At 34.3% G+C, this 16,594-nt stretch overlaps 1 protein-coding gene across 4 annotated transcripts in view; it reads right to left on the reverse strand.

The window, feature by feature from the left end:
- LOC118265921 (diuretic hormone receptor) overlaps positions 1-16,594 on the reverse strand; it is a 213,585-nt gene that overhangs the window by 18,073 nt on the left and 178,918 nt on the right. For all 4 annotated transcript variants that reach the window (XR_007705396.1, XM_050694637.1, XM_050694635.1 and 1 more), the window contains 3 exons: positions 14,743-15,375; positions 11,873-12,050; positions 1,060-1,153 (listed from right to left, as the gene is read on the reverse strand). Coding sequence is in view for 3 of the 4 variants with exons in the window: in XM_050694637.1 (XP_050550594.1) it covers positions 1,060-1,153; positions 11,873-12,036 (258 nt within the window). In the remaining variant the exon portion in view is untranslated. The remainder of the gene's footprint in view (positions 1-1,059; positions 1,154-11,872; positions 12,051-14,742; positions 15,376-16,594) is intronic.

A 16,594-nucleotide genomic window follows, 5' to 3' on the forward strand; every position in this document is an offset into this window, starting at 1 on the left:
TAAAATTTATTTCCGTTCTGGTATTAAATTGGAGTGAATATTTGAAATCACAGCAATCCAGCATTTCTCGTACAATGAACCCATTATCTGATTCCTAGAAAATTCAAGCTATGTATATACTGGCCACGAATATTTCGTTCTCGATATATTAGGTAGGTATATTGTACCCTTAGTACGAATTTGCTTTACGTTGAACGAAAGATCATTCGGCGCTGTGATAGGCCGGCGCGAATGAACCAACCAATCAGAGCACCGAACGCGGTCTCGTTTCGATCTCGTCAAACGTAAAACAAACTCGTACTAAGGGTACTTTAAAAATCTGTTTCAATATAAGAAATATTATTTTTACGACTACGATTATTCATCTTTACTACGTCGATTTGTTTATCTTAATATTGTAACGATTGAGATTTAACAGCGTGTTATGTTAGCTCTTACAAATATGATTTATTTGATGTACAACGTAATTTGCCCTCTCTAACCCAATTTCTTTGAAACAGATATTATTATGATCATAAATCGTTTTATTTTCTTATCTTAGATATGAAAACGTAAATGAATTATCAATGTAATTTTGATCTTGTATTTTATTATGAAAATATTTTAATATATTATCAACGATTCATTTTGCATTTTATTTATATTTTCTAGTCCATTGAACTTTGAATAGATTATAATATGAAAAAGTTATGTTTGACACGTTGCCCTTTTAGCATTTTTGACAAATACCTCGTCGAGTAACTAATTTATGTAAAAGGTTCGAGATGGATTGCATGCGATTGAGATAAAAGTTTTTAATAATATAAACTGAATGTATGATGATTTATATTATTTAAAATACAATGAATTACCCGCAGAATGATGTATAATATAGATTATAAATTGTGTAAAAAAATGTTCAAATTAAATAAACCTGTCAAAATTCTACGCCGTAAATCCATTTTCCTCGCGCATCTGACGTCGTATAAATCAAAGTCCATCCTAATACTAGCTGCTGTGTTAAGCCATTGTCAACAATTACTATCTACAAGATAATAAAACATAGATAACAGTACTTACTTGTAAAGCTAAGTTTAAGATCCAACTGCAGGCAGACAGAATGTACGTCGACATGAGGTTGGTATGTATTGTGTTCCTTAGACATCGCAAGTCCCTGTAAATGAGAGAATAATATTAGCACAGAGGCTTTTAATAAAACATACAAGCGTCTTTTGAATAAATAGGTATCACGAGTAATTATAATTGCTGGCGCTTTGTTGAGTTTCTCAAACAAGTGTATATAAAGACATACACCCGCATAATTTGTCGAGACTGGATCGAGCTGACGATAATAAGATGTTCATACAAACTAAATATGGATGATTACTTTGCGCTATAAATATGATGTGCGAATACTTCTCCTGAACTCTCCTAATTAGTTAGTAAGTAATATGTGTAGGTATTTTCTTAGAAGTTGATGTGAAGATTGTCGTTAGTCTAGATGTAACTCGCTTGATTAATAAGCGTTAGGTTCTAGGAAAGTGACCGTGGATCGGAAGACGTAACGTGGGCAGACCTCCCACTAGGTGGACCGACGACATCGTCAGAGTCGCGGGGAGCCAGTGGATGCAGGTGGCGGCTTGTCGTTCTACATAGAGGACTAAAGGGGAGGCCTTTGTTCAATAGTGGACGTCTCTCGGCTGATGATGAGGTTCCTTATTATATTCTCGGTTGGGGAACGGTATTATCTGGATCTTTAGAACCAAAATATCTTATTCGTGAACGAGCTTCTGCCAGCGACTTCGTACGCATAAATTAGTGATGCCCGTGTTTCACGTTGTGTGGGAATTAAGGGAAATCTCTCTTAGTGCTCCCCTATACTCCCTAAGGGACATACATGCCAAGTTTCAGATTCCTAGTACCCCTAGTATCCAGTACTTTTGGCTGTGCTTTCTGTCAGTCAATCAGTCACTCATTAACGGAAGAGTTTTATATATGTGTGTAGATAGAAGATTTCAAGGTTATATTTTTTTAATTCAATTGTGTATTAAAATTTATTTGTCATGCCTATGGTCAAGATATAATTAATATAGGTAGGTATATACCGCACTGCTTTGCACTTTCTAAGAGAATAATAGCCAGCCGTGAGAGTTAACTTCACCACACATTTTTGACTGAGACTCACTACATAAGGTCACTGTCCACATGGAGGTAAGAGACCTAGCAACAATCCGAGTATCTACAAATGACATCACAATTATCTCACTAACTTTCAACTCACACGCCTTACTAAATTACTCCTACATAGCCCTCTACTTCTAATTTGTGTACTGCTTAACTTGCTAATGACATTTAGGGCATATTCAACCCTCATTTCGTGGCTCAAAGGCCTGTAATTAGTACTCTGGGATTAGAATTACTTAGAGTCCAAACTCCCGTAAATGAGTCTGTTTTGTAAAGCTCACAAACTTAACAATGTTAAGTTCTTTTGTATATGGAAAAGTTGGGGCTTGTGGTTTTAAGTAGTACGGTTATAACAACCACCATATTTATGTTGTTTTTTTAATGTGAATACTTTACACTCATTTCTTGTAATTATGTTCAAACATATTATAATAAAATATGCAGTGATTGTTGTGGTTTTGGATTTCTAGCTACATTATCATCATCAGCCGAGACACACACCACTGTTGAACAAAGGCCTCCCCTCAGTCCTCCAGGTAGAACGACAAGCCGCCACCTGCATCCACTGACTCCCCACGACTCTGACAACTGACTGACTCTCCTAGCTACATATTATATAGTTAAACAATTAAATATCTAATTATGAATTACTTTAGTTATTAAAACAGATTTACTAAAACATTTATTAAACTCGACATAAACCTATCAATTTGTTGCAAATATAACATTTAATCTGAAGTGTATTTATTAGAATAAATATTCACTAGCAATACTAGAAATGTATCATTATTTATCACGGTACACTTTATCTATGATCTTTGCAAATCATATCGTACATAGACCGACAGTATGGAGTGGCAGACGGGCGCTAGATAATACGCATGTAACTTTAGATTCAGCATCTGTGCGGCTCTGACACGTGTCGACTACATGTATGTTAGAGCATGCTAATTTAATGGAAACTGTAATTCTATATTATTAAAGTGTATGTTTAAATGAGTGTTTGTATGTTTATTGCTGTATAATGACAAAATTGTTGAGCGGAACGCGGTAAAGATTATTTTGGATAAATTAATATGTTAAAAAAATACAACGGTTAAAGATTTTAACCTTCTTGAAGAATTTATGAATTTCATTTAAAATTAGCAGTTGCCCGCGACTTTGTCCGTGTTGAAAAATGAAATCCTGGGTGTTTTTTTTTCTAAAAGAAAATTGTAAGAAAATTAAAGTAGCCTTGTTTCTTCTTAGTATATTAGCTACCTGCCAATAAAAGTGCCATCAAAATCATTTCAGAGATTAACCAGAACAAACGCACAGACCAACAAAATTGTAAAAAAATATTGTCTTGCCCTATATATCTTGTATATTCATATGGATGTAGCACGAAGCGCTTATTTCAGTATTACAAACAGACATTTTATTTATTAGCCTAGATGAAAACAATAGATTGGCTCCTTATTTTCAAACATAATATAACATTAATAAGGTTCAACTATCTACAATCTATATACAATCCTAATTTGAACACGCTATACAGATTGCATAATATCCCGTTCTTGTAAGATGTTCTCACGTGTAGTGAGCTCAGCTCCAAGTTATAATGGAGTATGGTATAATAGTCCGTAAGTTACAAGCAGTGACAAAGTGCACTGCTACACTACTTAGTTCTCAACTTATATTACTTACTTACTTGCTAACAATAACTCTCTTTTATGCATCTTTAAGATGTGAATAATGTTTAGGGTTGCTAATATTTTTTTTCGTATATTATTTTTTTCAAATGTGATCTAAAAAATAATATAGTACACTTAAAAATTATAGTATTTTAGTGGGGAACAATAAAAAATGGAGATTTGCATATTTTTTTTTATACGAGTTATACCATTTTTTTGCAATTCGTACGATTTATGTATACTTCTATACTGAAGCTTTTATTTTTTGGTTTGAACACGCTGATCTTTGGAACTACAGGTATAATTTGAATAATTAAATGATCAAGTGCTAAAATATCTGTATATATTTCACAAGTATACAGTACAATACAATATAATATAGTACGATTGGTAACCCTAGTAATGTTAAAAGTGGAGGATTATTCTCAGTTATCGTATAAGAATTAAAGTTTAGAAGTGCTATAGTCGTAAAATAGAACATTTAATAAAATTTTATTGGAAAATCTTCTTAGTTTTTGCAATTACACCAATGTGCTGTTGAAGTTGAATAGCTTTCTTAATTTTGCCTATCAAATAGTTTCTACTTTTCTTTCAAAACTATTTTGAAGCGTCGGAGATATCTAGAGATATTTAGGCTTTATTTGCCTCAATAGAATTGTCGTATCGTATTGCTGTATACTGGGCACAATTTCAGGCTACTGTTGAGAAATTTTCGAAAATCCGAAAAAAAACCCAGCAATACTTTGCCGGTCCGGGAATCGACCCCAAGACCTTTAGCCCACCCGCACTTGCAACCACTAGACCAACGAGGCAGTTACTTAGCAATCCTACAATAGTGTGCTTGAATTTTGTAATAAACATAAATAATTACATAACAATAAATCAAACACATTCAAAGGACTATAGCCCTAATGGAAACAATAATAAGTCGGCCATAATAGTAATTTTGCGAATGACATCAGATGTTATTACGATTTGATCGCGTCGTTTGAATGTATGATGTTAGTTAATGGCTATAATCCATGGCGGAGATGTCTTGCCAAGATATTCTCCATGCTAACGCCATAATGTGTAGGATAATGTGACAGCTTCGCTTGTGGCACTTTGTAACATAATAATATTGCCTGTTTATTGTAATGAGAAGTTGGTGTAACGATAATGTATTGACTGTTTGGACATTTTTATTTTTGGCACAATAGTTATTATTTATTCTTAGATTTAGGCCGAGTCGGAGCTGCGGACTGCCTAGTGGGTTACCGAGGCTCCGACTCGAAAAGCAGGAGTAGGAACGGGGTGGTTTTTGATCAGTACGAGTCTGACATTCCCTCTCGCCTCGCTTAAGAGAGTCTCCTTCTCACATCGGGAAAAGCCTTGGATAGTGATTTTCACCACTACAAAAAAATAGGCGGAGAAGAACACCTCCTTCTTTTCATACAATAATAATTGTTGATGCAAGTTGATGAACTTGTATTCGCTTTGTTAAGAGAGACATATTTTATTAGGAAGCCTCTAATAAAATATGTCTCTATGTCTGTTACCTAAAACAAAAAAATCGAAACATGGAAAGCAAATAATATAATTATCTACAGCCATAGCAAAACTTTAAAGATTCTGATAAACCTTAGGAACTATCCTACGACGATTAGAATCAACTATACTCGCACGTGCTCGTTGAAAATCACGCCTCAAAATATTGATATTACCCAAAATACTCTTACTTATAGCTAAGTAATCATATTTGTTGATGTTTTGATACAGCCCGGCTCGTAAAGTTTCCGTATACGAGCGATATTATAGCGGCAATAATATCTTGGCACGGCGCTCCATAAATGGAAGTATACATTTTAGATGCCCATTAAATTGACACACTGTATACTGTAACTGTTTTGTACAGATTTTCGTAAATAAATAGAATAAGGAGGTTTGATTTTTTTATGATATAAACCGGTAAACGAGCAGACGGATCACCTGGTGGTAAGCAATCGCTGCAGCTCATGTCACCCGACACACTAGAGGCGTTACAAGTATGTTGGATTGGGGAGGGGCCTTCAATTTCACTCACACAACGACACAACATAAGCGTCGTCTCACGTCGTTTTGCGTGAGGCCGTGGTGTCACTCGTGAGATCAGTCAGAACGTTTTCCCTCAAGGCAACTTACAAATGTTGGTTTGGATCATAGATTTCTGATACTTGGAAATTTTAAGTACCTACTGTACTACTTAAGTAGGTAGGTACTTTGTCTGGCGCCACTATCGAATCTTCCTACTCGCTCTCCTACAATGAGTAAAATAATAAAACAGTATACCCTACGAATTTAATGTAGACCAACTTAAAAAATATTACTGTAAGTAAGATTACTAAAAGAAAACTACAAGCGAAATTACATCATTAAAACTTTCCTCCATACAAAGTTGACGTTGAATCCGTCAAATTATTTAGGACACAGTCTAGACCTAGACTAGACTTCAGACGAGAAAAACAACGAAAAAAACTGGTTCAGTGACTTCCCTTTAACATAAATATAATAAAACAGCTATTTCATTTTGTCAACTTGTATGAAGTTTAAGATTTCATAAAACAATGTGAGTAAATGTGGAAAATAATTATATTAAAATAAAATATTATTAGAGTTTTTTTTCATTTTCTTCTGATATAAAGATAATATAATAAATATTTAAAGAATAACTATAGATTCAGAGTTCCAAGAAACCTTTCTTGTATTATTTTTTACTACATACAATGTAAGTAAGTATTGTATTGTATTTTTAATGAGTAACAATAGTTCAGTGTACTAAATTTATTTACATAAACAAAATATGTAGCTGTATTTCTTGGAATAGAAGAAGCTACTCTAAATCCATTCAATCTTTAACTTTTACCTTCGAATGTAAATGTGTGAGTGGCCTTTAATGAAATAGCGAAGTACAAACCTTTTTAAGGATTTATAATAATTGAAGATCCCTTATAACATGTTATGTTCTGGATATCCGATATAATTTGTAACTAAGACTAAGAGGTAATTTAGGAAAGGTTTTTGGAAATTCGTTAAATTTAACACATTTCGCCCGAATATGTTAAAATTAACAATTTGCTTCATCTGTCGTGCTTAAATTTTCGCCTGGACGAACCTTTCTACGGATTTAGGGCTTCAAGAATTTTACGCAAATTATAAAAGTATTCTTAAAGGGATGTTTACCAAACTCTGGAGCTACTTTAAGAATAGGGTTTGGTGTAAAATTGTTTACCTACGTTTATTTTAAACAAATATTTTTACAATAAGTCAATATGTGGGTGAAATAGTACTTACCTTAAAGAGTGTGTCTTTTATGATTTCGGGATATACAAGTGTAATAATTACATAGTGTAAAGATTTCAAATTGAATTCTCTAATTAGGTTTTTGTACTTATCAATTAACCACAAAGTATGTAAAAGGTTTTAAATGTCATAATAAATAACCTTTTGCTAAATACAAAATAAAATAAAAAAAAATCGTAAAGGTAGAATAAAAATCTTGACAGAAACGAACAAAATGAACATCACTGGTTGGTTCAAATCGTTCGTTCGTAATTCAATTTGTGAAATTGTAAAACAAGGGATTGTACATCGTTTGGGCGTAAAATTGATATCATTTGCAGCCACAATTTTGTGTACACACAAATTACTTTAATGTGACAACGTAGGCTGCTAGCAAATGTGACGTTCAATTGTTTTTGTGATCATTTAATTTATTATGATTTTGAAGTAATAACCGCTGTTTTATTGCGAAGATTTTGTTATTGTAAATGGTATTGTAGCTAATTTTGCTTTAGATGTCAGTTGGTCTTCGTCGTACGTTGTACAGTAGCAGTTTAGATAGAAGCTAAACTTGTGGTGTCATTGGTACTAGGGGATAGATTAATTATAGTATGATATGAAAAGCTCTCTTAATTCAGTTAATTTCTCAGTCCCTTACGTGTTAATTCTCAGTCTCTTAACAGACATTCTAACAATGTTAATCAAAACTAACTCTACTTACCTAATGGATACGAGTGCACATTAAACTGAATGATCGAAAGTGTAATCTCCTTTCAAATGTCCTGAGCCTAATCTAAGTTAAGAGTCATTAGGATAGTATACTTATCATTTAATATTGTGCAAATAACCACAATTTTCTAGGATAAGTGAATGTATATCTTTACACCTAAATAATAATTAACAGGACCAAGAATGAGTTAATCCTAGAACTGATCAGTCACCAGTATATAACCAACTCAAACATTTTAGTAACCTAATTGCGATTTGACTGCAGTACCCTTAGTACGAGTTTGCTTTACATAGAAGATTTGAGTAAACCAGGTACTTATAAAAAATAATAGCTAAATAAAACCATATTTTATAGTTTATAGACTCTATTTCAATGTTTACTCAGGTCTAGTCCGTAATGTACCCAATATATAAGATTACCTAACAATTTTCAACCCTAAAAGATCAGTCTAAACAAAATGTAGCGACGTGTTTTGGGTAAGGGTTACAAGGGTAGCCGTAGGTAATATGACAGTAATTTTATAGTCTCGACATTTATTGGGTATATCATTCAAATGTTCTTAAAGTACTCGTAGTAATTTGTAAGGATATAGTCATATCAATTTATGCGTCGGAGAGATATCCCATATTGGTGATATATTAAAGAAGGGCTAAATTAAAGAAGAAAAAAGTACCCTTAACCGATGAGCATGCATGAGTTGATAAAGCGAAAGAGGTATGTAAGTGTTGTAGTAATTGGCGTTCCATTGTATCTGCAGAACATCCTCATGGGAGACAGGCGTAAGGTAAATATTATGTAGATATGATATAAATATCGTAATGTTATTTAAAAGGTCTTCCCTGATACCCTTTTGTACGAAATAAGATTTAATTTAGGATTTGATGTTGAAAAATGAGGATGAAATATTATATCATTGGCACAAAATTACTGACTTATAAATAAAATACATCATTATCACCATGGTTACCTGTGTCAGTCTGATACTTCGTCTAGATTTGAAGGCTTGATAGAATCTACACACTTGACAGTATTCATATCACAAGCTATTTAGTATTACTTATTAAATACGAATTATTTGCACTAAGATATAGAAAAGTGAACCTTAAAAACAAACTAACAGCGCTTGTTGTCAAAATTAACTAAGTATAGCCAGTCAAGTAATTTTCCTAACAATGTCGTTATCAAAAAATTCTTCAGTAAACAATGCACTTTATTATCAGAGGGTTAAAGATAAAATTCGTATGGTATAGAAATAGGTACTACAAGGTACTTGTATCAATTTCTATTGGTAAACCCTTATGTAAAGGAACAACATAAAATGGCACTGGATTTTTATCTAAAGGATTTTTGGATAAGATTTGTAATCCTGGATTAGCCTTTTTGTACATTGTGGTCCTTTTGGGCCCAAAATCCATGTAATGATAACGCTAGCCGCTACTAGTTTGTAGATAAACATATTCGTTTGTAGATATTAGGGTTGGCTTGCTATGTAAATAAATACAACTGAATATGTACAAAGGTACATATTTCATGTGTACATATATTATGTATGTATACTTACTTTGTAAGGCTTTGAAGATGAATAGCCTAGACGTCTAGGATACTTGAGATGAAATATTAAAATGCGACTATCGCAGGTAAATTATTGTAGAAATTACTGAGTAGATGTGGATAACGGGCTTTGCTTAACTAATGGGAGATTTCACTATGTTTGAAAATTATTATTAGGAAGAAAGAGGTCTATTCGTTGAGATGACAAAAACAAATAATAATAATTAATATTCGTTTAGTCCTAGAGACTTATAAATCAAATGCAATCGTTTGAAATATTTCCTAATCAATTAAAGTAAACTTTAGTCATTGTACCTACTAAAATCTGTATCAGACATAAGCAAAACCTAGTACATAATAAATAATACCTAAACCAGTTTTACGTATCCGCCATTATTCTTTATGGAACGATATAAAACAATGTGGAATGCGAATAAAAAAGAAATATGGCGGGAGTCATTCATAAAATATTACTTAGTTTATTTTTCAACCATCACAAGGGTGTTCATAAAACAGAAAGATATTCATGGACAGTCACCAGACATATTAATTTATATTCATTCTGTAGCCTGGCTCTGCCGTCAGTTAACGATCATTGAGTCTGGGTTTAGGACTAGGGATTCCTAAATTACACTTACTGATTCAGCAGTTTTGCAAAAATGTGGGCTTGTGTAATGTAACGTATTATATCGTAAGTATACATTTGTGGAATACATTAGAATTTTATGATAAATCATTGTTTTATTACTCTATATCTTTACTGTTAGAGGCCAAAATTTTATATTATGGTATAAGCCGCTAAACGAGTAGACGGATGACTTGATACCTATAACCTTTTGAGGGTTAGGAATATAAGGGTTGTTGGGGAATTGATGATTTGAGAGACTGGTAATTGGACCTCCGGAAACTTCACTCACACAACGCAAGAGTTATTTCACGTCGGTTTCTGTGAGACCGTGGTATCAATCCGGTCGAGCTGGCCATGTCATGCTCAAGTATGGCTCTCTAAAAATGTAGAAATTCTTCGCAACTTCAGCTTCTTGTTTATTTAAGGTTTTGATTTGTAGTTTAACGCTACTCCGGAGCTGCGGACTACCTAGCGGGTTTAACAGGGCCTCGGCTCGTAAAGCAAGAGTAGGAACGGGGTAGGTTTTAATCAGTAAGAGTCTGACACTCTCTTGCCTCGCCCAAGGCGGAAGGACACATTTAATGATTTTCCCCCTTAAAAAAAGGTAACACTACTAATTTCGTTTAAACATTTATCATGAGGCCAATAATAGCACCATGACAGATAAAGTGATTGAGTTTTACTTGCAAATAAACGTATTATGTAGTATGTTAATATCACATGATCTGATCTCAGTTCAGTGACCCACTTACTCTTTATCTAGTTCATCGATAATCCAAACGATGCGAGGATTATATTCTAAGATTATGACTAAGGATTCGATTTACGTTTTCAATGTTAGTATAATATCTTGGCTGTCTTGTTGGCCTAGTTGATTTCTATCGAACTTGTGTACAAGGGATTAGGTTGTAATGTCTATAGGAATTAAGGTATAAGTTTAAACACATATCACGAGGAATATCGGTAACAATATAACCTATATTGTTACAAAAGGGTCAAAAATAGTACCGGTCACCTCCGATAGGCGAGCATGAACAATTTAAAGAATGTGATTAAAAGTCTAGGAGGTATGTTGGGCATTTGGTGTTTCATCGAAGGTACGACCGGGAAAAAATATGTGTTAAAGGTTAGGAGAGGGGAAGATTAAAGCATTTTTCAAGTTAAAGTATTCGTTCTGAACAAAAACCTCAACATGTAGGCTTCTTCTCTGCTATTTATTGCCTACTTCCATACTTTTTACTTAAAAAGATAATAACTTATTATTAAGTAAACCTAAAAAATCAGAAAACCTCTATCACCGCATGGTGAAAACCGTTTATCACAAATCAAAACAAAAAAATTACAAGTCGCTTGAAAGAACTTCTATATCGATATATATTTATCACATACAAAACAAACAATTTACAAGTTGCTTCGCGAAGAACGTCTATAATAGGGATATGACGGAGTATGAAAATTAAAAATCTAATTAGTCCGTAAGCTAGGTAATAAAAAATATAGACACGTATTTTTTTTATTTTGTCATATAATATAACAATATGTACTTAGAAAAGTTAAATAAAGTTTAGGAGTGGGAGCTAACACGTCACTAGTATAAAAAAACGGCTACTCTAAAGTGACGTCACGCGATATTTCAAATCATCTTCGAAAATATTTGTTTCCGTACGATAGTGTCTAATATTTTAAAATAATCCGCATGCGGACATTAAAATTAATTAGTCATCTACTCTATTGCCTGCCAATAAGGTACATATTCGTTCGTGAATATACATATTATGTGCACAGTCTTTTGTATCTTGTTCAATAATACTATGTTTAAATTTGACTTACTTGAAATAAAGGAATACGAAGACGGCGAGCGACAGCACGGCGAGGCTGAGCGAGTAGCCGGCGAGGTAGATGAGGCTGGTGACGTCAGTCGGCGACACGTTGGTCATGCGTTCCGTGCAGTTCGCGTAGTTTGAGTAGTTGTGCCACACGCCGTCCAAGCACATCCGCGATGCGTTCTCTGTATCATACATTATTTAGGAATAAGAATAAGAATAAATTTATTAATGAACTTCACAATCATGATATAAGTTTTTAAACTGACATGGTCACTAACACTATTATTAGAACTTATAACGGGATATTTACCATGTTTATTCATTTTAGCGAGTTTCCGATATTTCGGCACTGTTGCAGTAAATATCCCGTTATAAGTTCTTCACAATCATGGTCTTATACTGTATCACAATAATTTGTTTCATTTTGGTGTTGTCATCAAGTGTATCAGATTTGTATTAAGTATATACGTTATTCATAAATCAATAAGGGGTCGTCGTTGTCTGCCATGTCAATGAGTCAATTCATATTTAGATTACCATCTATGCCTGTTTACATTAATTCTATTGTATGTACTGTTTCGTTAGTGAACTGGTTGCATTGTATACATATATTGGATTCAATCGCTATTGAAAAACTATAATAATGTGCTCACACTTGCACACACACACACACACACACACACACACACACACACACGTTCCCTTGAGTAAAGAAGAGAAAGATATAAGATAGAGGGTAAACACGTGTGTTCGTAACAGAAGTGTAAATAACACATTCCCAATATCCAATAAATAAAATCATATTCCCAATGCATTCGCGCACGAAATATTTCGAGCGATTATCAAAGAGGATTTTCTACCGACTTGTTTGAACAATATTATTCAGAAAACGAGACGGATGGATTTTCTGCGAGATTACGCTTTTTTTTTTTAATATCTCAAATGCTTTTATCTTTTTCTTTCTGGTGTACGCGCTGAGAAGTTTTTAAGTGTTTTCGTATTATTTTTTTCTTAGGTTGATGTCAAGAGTATAGCCGCAACAATATTTCAGGAATCCCTTTCTCAGACGCGATGGAAACGACGGAATATTAATTTGTTTTACTTTTCTTTATTTGACTCTCAAAGATTTTTCTGCTACGGACTGCCTAGCGGGATACCGGGGCTCCGGTTCGAAAAGCAGGAGTAGGAACGGGGTGTTTTTAGTCAGTAAGAGCCTGACACTCCCTTTCAACTCTGCCCAAGGTGATAGAAGTCATTGGATGATGTTCCCCCTCAAAAAAAGAGTTTACACTAAGAACGAAATATTGCACTCTTAGACTTTAGAATAAAAAATAATGTACATTCAGTAAATATTCATGATACGGACAAAATAACATAAACACAACATTACGTAATTAAAACACATAACTCAATAATAAGTTCATACATACATCTTCAGACCTTCAAAACTAAATAAAAAAAACTAAATTGTTCACAATTCCAAGTAACTCCCACTGCAATAAAGCACATCCCTACTCACTTACCAACGTAGAACTCTCACACTCAAACACTCAAACTTTGCAGTTGTTATCGTTGCATTTAACACTAGGGTTGCTACAAAAGTATTCGTTTCACAACAAAAGTACGATACTGGTGTAACAGATATTTTTTGTAACGCTTTTGTTTGGAAGATAGTTTACTGTGCTTCACAATGATACTCCTTGAAAGCATTTTGTTGCAATTATAGGAATGGAGAGCAAGCGTTGTTTCTTTTTTTTTTTAAGTTTTTAGTTGCTCGTGTTGTGAGTCTTTTGATAATGATCATAATTTTAATTGTTACCTATTAAAATTATTTTGGAAAAAAGGTTGTTTATATTTTTCTTGAAACAATTGATTCGATGGTTCAGGAACTTTCGCTGGTTTTACATGTCTTAAAAAAAATGAGGTTCTCAGTTTGACATGTATGTATGTATGTATGTATGTTTGTGTGCGATTATCTCGCGTTTGCCAGAACCGATTTCGATGCGGTTTTCAGTATAGGTTTGTACAGACTTAAGAGAAGTGTTTTAGGGACCTGCCTTTAAAAAGTGGAGGCGGATAAGGAAATTGAAGGCCTTTCGCTTTTTTAAATATGTAAAAACATCTTCATCGCAATACAAAAATAAACATCACATCACCAAAATCTCAAAAATATTTTGCCTGACCTGAAAGTCGAACTTGAAATTCTTTGTCCAGTATCTACAACTATACATTTTGTTTTCTGGATTACACAACCCGACTCATTTAATCTGTTCGATTATCTTGTTCGATTTACTCTATTTGATTTTCATGATGAAATACTTATTGGTTAATAATTAGACAAGATAATAGGCAATAAGCTCGACCCCTATTGAGTGCGACCAACAATAATTTAACTTCAGAAAACTTCTAAGCCCTTTGTTAAAACGAAACTCCCATTCAAACAATAATAATTAACTGTGTTCATGTAGAAGTTTGGTTCATAGATTAGAGATAAGTCTTTATAATAGAAGTGAATGAAAGGTATAATTTAACATTCAGCAAATATGTATGTAATGTCTAAGAAACGACATAAAAAACTAAAGAAAAAGAAATCATTAAGCCATAAGCCATTTGATTCTTGAGTGTATTTCTAAAACTACGACGTAATATAGTGCATAAAAACTGTAAGGTAAGTTATAAATTGACATTATACGTAAACAAACATACACCCCAGACTATCACACAAACAGCGGTAATTTTCCTTTCACAAAAATTCGGCTTACAATTTAGAGATTTTCAACAAAATCCTTCAACAGATCCATCGACGCCACGTGACAGCATTGTTTACATATATCGTTAAGAGCGGCGTAGTAAAAGGATTAGAGATTAACTTACGTGTGTCATCGTACTGGACGCCGTGGAACTCGCTGAAGCAGCGCTGCACGGCCAGCGTGTTCCACGGCGTCGCGTCCCAGCACAGCAGCCCGTCGTAGTACGCGGGGCAGAACTCCTCCTCAGCCAACCCCTCGTTCTGCGCCAGGCACTTCTCCACCTTTGCACTGACATTGTCTACAAGGTCCGTATCTAAAGTCTTTAGCTCCTCCAGTTTGACGACGTAAAATCTCTTTCGACTAGGAATTTGAGCTAATTAGCTTTGGTTTGTTTGTTCTTTGGTTTATCTATTTACACTAATCACACTGAACAGTCACATCAATTGTCACTTTCACTGGTTTATCTGTGTCCAACTTCCATCGCGCCATCCGCTGGCGAGGGTGCAAGCAGCGAGTGTGGCCTCAGGTGTGGTGTTCGGCGCGGCCGAGCGGAGCGGAGTCTGAGCTGCTCCAAGTCTCCGGTAAGAACGTTACCATGATAACGTTGTTTGCTCGCGGCTTGTGTTCTAACTTATCAAGTGATAACGTTCCGAGAGCAAACATCGGCAGTCGGTGCGAGTATTTGCGTATCGTGCAAGGGACTTTAGTTTTTAATTTAATTTCCTTCGCTCCATTTAAGCCTTGATGTCCGTGCAACCTGCAAAGAGACACCTTTGGTCATGTTATCATGTAGATAGAGTAGAGTACACAGCACGATTATATTTTTATATGAGTTATTATTTGATGGAGTCGTAATGCGGTCTCAGTATTCAAGGAGCGTGCTACAGATAACAATACTAACAGTATCACGGTTTCATGTGTAACATAAATATTAAACAGGACTGGAAGTGTTTTGATTGCAGTAATTCAATGTTCTTATCTACAACGGAGATATTTAATTAAATAATTGTTCCGACGTTATGGGGCCGCATTATTGGACGAAGCGGTAACTGCTGCCGCCGCGGTATTTAGGTCATGGGTTCGATCGTCAGACCGGCCAAAAAGTAATTAGGTTTTCCTGGCGATAGAATTACTTCGATATGGGTCACCTGTCTGGGTTAACACTGATAAGTTTTAAACACAGAGGTTGAATGAAAGTACGTATGTACGTAGTAATGAGTGTATAATAACATAATTACGACGATGATAATTAACTTGGCCTACAATATAGTATACTCTACACGTCTATTATGTAGGAATGTGGAATTCATACACATGATATGCTCAATTAATTTTAATCAGAGGGTAAATACATAGTATGTATTAAATCTCAAGCTAGACGGTAAAACGTTTGCCATGTAAATAGAGGCTACAGTACAAAACCACAAATACATAGAAATAATCTTAGAAGCCAGTTTGAACTGGTTTAATTAGCTGCTCTTTATAAATACCTAGTCTATTTTTAGCATATCCATGAGCTTTTTGTCAATAATACTGGATTTTCAAAATTATTTTTAAACGTACTTTAATTTTTTTACGGTACTTGATCCCCTCTCACAGCGATGGATAAATCATTTCATTACCTATATTTGGAAAATAAATCCGTAGTTGTTGATTCACTTGTAGGATTTCGTTAAGGAAACCTTCAGAACGCTTTTATTTTTGGTGAAATTGAGAGATTAGTGCTGTTAAAACGAATCTGCGAAAAGTTGTGATATTTAATATCTATCTTCAATCTATCTTTTAGTTATCATTTTATATTTCTTACCATTTTTCACAAATGCTTAATTAGGGTTCCGTAGCCAAATGGCAAAAAACGGAACCCTTATAGATTCGTCATGTCTGTCTGTCCGTCCGTCCGTCCGTCCGTCCGTATGTCACAGCCATTTATTTCCGAAACTGTTGGGCCTACATAGTTGAAACTTTGTAAGATGGTG

The sequence above is a fragment of the Spodoptera frugiperda genome, chromosome 7, assembly GCF_023101765.2.
Source record: "Spodoptera frugiperda isolate SF20-4 chromosome 7, AGI-APGP_CSIRO_Sfru_2.0, whole genome shotgun sequence".
Lineage (NCBI taxonomy): Eukaryota > Metazoa > Arthropoda > Insecta > Lepidoptera > Noctuidae > Spodoptera > Spodoptera frugiperda.